At 42.0% G+C, this 6,383-nt stretch overlaps 1 protein-coding gene across 1 annotated transcript in view; it reads left to right on the top strand.

Moving 5' to 3' along the window:
• Positions 1-6,383, top strand: part of LOC106809439 (retinol dehydrogenase 13-like) — an 18,766-nt gene that overhangs the window by 3,136 nt on the left and 9,247 nt on the right. The window contains exons 2-5 of the mRNA XM_014812518.1: positions 2,710-2,846; positions 3,166-3,321; positions 3,469-3,573; positions 5,119-5,328. Of these exons, the coding sequence (XP_014668004.1) occupies positions 2,738-2,846; positions 3,166-3,321; positions 3,469-3,573; positions 5,119-5,328 (580 nt within the window). The 5' untranslated portion in view covers positions 2,710-2,737. The remainder of the gene's footprint in view (positions 1-2,709; positions 2,847-3,165; positions 3,322-3,468; positions 3,574-5,118; positions 5,329-6,383) is intronic.

Consider the following 6,383-nt stretch of genomic DNA (forward strand, 5'->3'; position numbering starts at 1 on the left):
CAATCATATAGCTATCGATCTAATTTGTAGGCAAGTTTACTGCGCAGTGGTGACACGCAGACACAATTAACTATAACGAATACGGTAGAATACTAGAAATACACGGTCACGGGCAGTCGCAAGAGCAAGAGAACCGCTACAATATCAATACATTATTATGAAGGGGAACGATTTTCATACTATTTGAACGTGTAAGGGTGGATGCAGAGTGAATGTGTCAGTTTGGTTAGCTTTCCTGCAACGACGTGGATATTCGTCCGAGCATCGGACACTTGTTCGTATGCGCTATTCGCCCGAGCAGTTGTTGCGCATGCGCTGTTCAATGTTCATGTAGCATGCCGCAGGCGCACGGCACGGGTGTCGGAGATAGGAAGTGTGAAGGGGGGGTCTGGGGGGTCTCCCCACAATTTTTAAATCTAGACGCTCTAAAATGCTATTTACCCTTTAGATTTATGCTTTTTTGCCCTTTAGGCTGGGGGCCCGCAGCGTTTTGCTACGGCAGCCCTACGGCTGTAACGCCCCTGCATACATGCGTTGGGTATGTGGTTATACACCATAGATAGTGTTTGGCAGTATCACTCGCTATATAAGCGAACCGAGTCGGTTTATAGTTAGTGTTAGGGTTAGGCGTGTGAGTAAGATTAGTGTTAGAGAGTAGGCGCCTCCCTAGACTAGCGTTATATTACATTTATGTAATACAACATGAACAGCGCATGCGCAACAACTGCTCGGACGAATAGCGCATACAAACAGGTGTCCAATGCTCGGACGAATATCCACGTCCTTCCTGCAAAGGAAATGTGGTGGCAGTGGTAAATCAAAAAATGAAAACGCGGTAAAAACCCGAAAATCCCAGCACAGGGCGGTAGGCCTAGGTGCATTGTTAACACCGGCAGCGTTGAACGCGTTAAACAATCCTGGCTATGCCACTGCCTAACATGGGCGCAACCACTGGGGGGTCGGGGGGGTCGACTTTTATGTGGACCTCCCCAACTTCTGGAAGACCTTATTTTCTGGGGAGGTCTAAAATAGTCCGATAAGCGTTTATTATCGTAAAACATCCATATTTCACCGGTGAAAGTTAAAATAAATAAAAACCCCGGGTGGTCAAGTGCAGTGTGATAACTGTGATTCAGATTCAGATATCTAAATAGAACCCTTGTTAATATCATTTAGATTCGACCTACATAGTACATTCAATCTCACGTGCATGGAACGAGCATGACATTCACCACGCGTTCGCAAGCCAACCATGTCTATATAGCTACGCTGTGTTGTGTTATAGACACTAAAAAAGGCCCATCTCCACACAAGCGGCGCGTCGCGGCGCGACACCGTTCACCACTACCGGCAAAGTTCAAAACTATTACATCTTATGGCGCAGTCTCCACTGACACGGCACGGCGCCAGCCCGGTTTCACGGCGACGGCGAAAGTCAAATGAGTTTGACTTTTGCCGGCTGACGTGACGGCGAAAAGACAATTGAACCAATCAACGCGATTGTTTTTTATCACGTGTTCTGGAATCGATATTGAAGAAATTGCAAAGGATTTTGTTGGAAAGTGTGACTCAAGGAAGGTCACATTTGGTTTCTAACACTGTTCTCTGTTTTCACTTGTCAGACATAGTTTTGCATTATTATTTTCATCATTATTATTTTCCTCTTCATCTTAATCATGCTAACTGTGTCACACAGTTAGCACAGTCTGTGTAGCTTTACTACTAGCTTAATCTAATTAATAAAACATTTTGGTATTTTATGTATACATGATCCTAGTACTGTCATTCATGACATCATAATTATGCAACACTTCCATCAACACGCTGAAATACGTGATATTGAACCAATACGTGATATTCGCTTGCCCGCAGATCACGATGCTATTGGCTGCTTGGGACCCCCCCAACTTTCAACACGTGGTTGCGCCCTTGCCCCAGTGTACTGCTGAAACGTACGGTACCCTGGTACCAGAGCATATAAATCAACGTGATTTATATATGCTCTGCTGGTACTATCTAATATGCCGGACCGTACCCCGCCTACTCCACTAACGAGTCTAGGGAGGACCCTCGCCTACGCCTACTCCCTAACCATAACCCGTTAACCGTAACCCTAACCCTAACCCTAACCCTATACCCCTAACCATATCAGGGACCGTACCCAGGGTACGTTCCGGCAGTACCCTGGGGGACATAGACCCTATGAGCGCATCTAAGTGTGTGTGTAACTATAATATCACATACATGTATGCAACCAGGAATAAATGATTTTAAAAACAGAATTAAGCCACCTATCAATGTGCAACGTAAATTATGTCTGCCAGTAGGCCTACAGTACAGAATAAATGAGAAGGTTATATATGCTAATAAAGTTTGTCGCAGTTAGATCCAAATTAAGTTAAAAATAACTTACACTGGCGAGATTTTCGTCCATCTCTCCGATAGACCTCCTCAGGTCTACCGGGAAAGTCGACCTGAGGAAGTCTATCGGAGAGATGGACGAAAATTTCGTCAGTGTAAGATATTTTTAACTTAATTTGGATCTAACTGAGATAAACTTTATTAGCATGTGAACTATAAAGATCTGATGAAATTATTCAGTCATCTATTGGAGAATGTTATACATATAACAGTTGGAAAACGAAGCAATGACAAATACATGTTTTGTAGTTGTAACACTAATACATATATGTCCGTGCCATCTTACAGGACAGTCGGGTAGCAACAAGCTAGTCATATGGCTCCCAAGTGTAGCAGCACTGCCAGAATAGATGGCAAGACTATTGTGATTACTGGTTCAAACACGGGCATCGGAAAAGAAACTGGCAAAGAGTTAGCAAGAAGAGGTTAGCAGCAGTGTTACTTAATTACGTTACTACGTCGAATATGAGTTTTGCCTATTGTGTTTTTTAATGTAGTTTTTGTAATATAGTGTGGTCATTTTTCTTTTTTTCATTACACTTTACGATGGGTTTTCTAAAGGAAATGGTTGATGCACGTTTTCCTGATCTATCATGCTTTGTTATTTTGTGTAGGATTAGAAATCATGGCAATTGCATAGAAATTAACAGAGACTGTAGCTGTTGTACATATGTCTTCAATGTGGTGAAATGTAATTTACATGTAAAATATTTCTGTTTATTAGGGGGTTTCTTGTGTTATTAGGTGCTAGAATTATAATAGCCTGCCGGAATGTTGAGAAAGGGGAAGAAGCAAAGAAAGAGATCCAGCAAGAGACAAATAACGAGAATATAGAAGTTATGAAGTTGGATCTGGCATCACTTAAATCTGTGAAAGAGTTTTCCACTCAACTTCTCGAGAGTAAGTTGACAATATGGCTGTAAGAAGTAGTGTAGTTTGTTTTTGGTCTACCTATGTAGACTGTGGCTGGAATGTTGGTAAAAAGCAGGCTTCTTTACCTGTATTTTGAGTTGTCACCTGTTTTCCCTCTCTTTCCCTCATTTTCAGAAGAGTCAAAGATACACATTTTAATAAACAATGCAGGCATCATGATGGTAGACAAAGCTAAGACGGAAGACAACTTTGAGCTGCAGATTGGAACAAATCACCTGGGTGAGACATACACTGCATATTGTTTCTTTTAAATCCCCACATCCAGTCTATATATCTCAGGAATTAAATTAGAAATTTATATGCATATATGTGTTAATACTTGAAAGTAAATTGAAAGTTGATAAAATTAAAGCATATAAGCTCAGTTTACAAACTGTTTTCATGAACATATCTATATAATTATGGTATTTATATTATTGTTATTCCATGTGTGTGATGTGTATTACAATATGCAGGTTAATTATTAATGGTTATAACTGCTTAATTTTACATGGCTAAACATTCCCTAATCAGCGGAATCACAATGGTTTTAGTGCTCTGATTGCACCAATACAATTCGCTTACCATAGCCTACGATCCAAATACATTTTTTTTAAACACTATAGTATTAACTCTACTTTAATCTATACTTTACTGCTAGCACAACCTAGTAAATGACTTGCAGTTGTTTCCTCAAAATATTTGCTCTAATTCTTCATACATATAATCAGGACTCCTTTTGATACACTTGAGACAGACTGAAACCGGTTAGACTAAGGCTACTAAATGTTGAATTTTGCCTATGATTTATTGTGTTTACCTCGATAAACTTGAGCTCAAGTCTTGCCTTAATCACTTAAACTTTATCCGTGTCTAAATTCGTTTGGTCTCACAAAAATGACAAATCGGGAGATATCGGTCCAAACGTAGCAATGTAGGTTTTAGGAAAGTTATACGCGTGAAACAACAAACTGTCAACCGAGAAACATAAAGGGCAATGCTTTTGAAAGCCCTCTAATCGCTGTAGCAAGCAACATTAGCAAAGAACTAGCGAGGTTTTGCTAGGGATTTCGGAAAGTTAAACACGCCCTTGTTGTTATATAGGCCATGTCGAATGACAGTAATTACATGTTATGAACAATATTTGTTACAGAACAAATAAATGGATAAATAATAACACTAACATGTGAAATTGTTTATTTGTCTAAATGTTAAATAGATCAAATAACCACCAAGTCGTGTTAACTTTTTCCGAAATCCCCTAGCGGCAAAACTCGTTAGTTTCTTTGCATGTTTGCATTGCTAAGGCGATAGAGGCTTCAAAAGCAGTTGCGCTTAATGTTTCGGTTCACAGTTGGTTGATTTCACGTATAACTTTCTAAACCAACATTGTCGTTTGGAACCGTATATCTCCCGATTTGTCATTTTTGTTGAAGACCAACGCGTTAGACACGGATAAAGTTAACTGAATTTAAGGCGAAACAGACTTGAGCTCAAGTTTATCGAGGTAAACACAATAAATCATAGGTAGACTAAGGCTACTAAATGTTGAATTTTGCCGGTTTCAGTCTGTCTCACTCCTATTGATACACTCCTGATATAATGCATCATAACACCATTTCAGTGTCAATTTCGAAAAAAACATAAATCCTGAACTCCGACACTTTCTTCGATAAGTTAAGTCCCTAAAAACTCACTGGGGCCCCTAACATTTTTACCGTGGTGCTACTGAGATGGCTACCACTTTTCCTCTGTGACTGAACCATGGTGCTTGTGTGTGCATAGGGCCCGTGCTACTTACCATGCTACTGCTTGATCGCATGAAAGAGTCTGCGCCAGCCCGCATCATCAACGTGTCGTCCAAGTTCCACGCGTGGGGCAGCATCAAGTGGGACGACTTCAACAGCGAAAAGTCATACAGCAAGAAGCACGAGTACGCGCAGAGCAAGCTTGCCAACATACTCTTCGCCCGTGAGCTGAGCAAGAGGATCGAAGGTATATGGATGTTGGTTTGGGGGCTGGGTATAGAGAGACTGCAGTGAAGGAGGAGTCCAGCGATTGTGGAATGGAGAGGCGGGTGCCCTACAGATTGTCGGCGCCCTGGCGTGTCTCCCAACCCCTCCTGTCATTCCTCCCCTCCCCCCGGTGTGTCATTGCTCAGGGCATCTCTCTCTACCTCCTGACCGCATGCACGGGCATGGCGGTCAACTGCCTGTATTCAATCATGGCTACAAGCCCCTTGACCCTTGCCCTCGCAACCCCCAGGTGTGTCATTTCTCAGCATGCGTCTCTCTCTCTCTCTCTCTCTTGGCTGCAGTCACAGGCGTGACTGTCAACTGCCTGTATTCAAGCATGGTTACAAGCATTGCCTGTATTCAAGCATGGCTATAACTTATAAGCCAAGGCTCGACACTAACTTTTTTTTTCAGTGGCCCGATCGGTTTGTGTTTCATCGATTGATTTTCAATTTTTGGTGGCCCGAAAATAAAATCTGGTGGCCCGAAAAAAAACAAAGAAAAACATTATAAATCTTTATTTCAATCTCGTATTGTATATTATTTGAAAATTGGGCCGTCTGATGCACTTGCACAAGTCTTTAAACAAACCCCACACACTGACATTGATGATTGAGGCATACATTTGAATTATCCATTCCACGGCATCAAATTTTCACCAGAACCGCATTGTCTGGTTTGCTTGATACAATGTAATCACATGTATGCTGGCGCTTGCAAAATATGCTATGGCCTGCGCCCGCTCAGAAATTTACCTCTGGCTAGACTGGTTCGCGGCCGAACTGTTCGTCGCAGAGCGTGTACATTGTCTAGCAGAGCGTGAGGCCGGATACCAGTCTAACACAATAACGTGGCTTGTTGCAGCCGCGGTAGACGGATAAACCGTGCGCCCGTGTATGCCCGCGGTAGAATGCTGCACGTGCGTACGTGTGCCCTCGCTCCGCGAATTGCTCGCTCTCTTTTGAATGAGATTAGCACGTAAGAAACAATTATTTTTATCACATAGACACTTTGAAATTTTAGTGGCCCGTTCGG

Source organism: Priapulus caudatus, unplaced genomic scaffold, assembly GCF_000485595.1.
Source record: "Priapulus caudatus unplaced genomic scaffold, Priapulus_caudatus-5.0.1 Scaffold354, whole genome shotgun sequence".
In the NCBI taxonomy this organism is placed as follows: domain Eukaryota; kingdom Metazoa; phylum Priapulida; class Priapulimorpha; order Priapulimorphida; family Priapulidae; genus Priapulus; species Priapulus caudatus.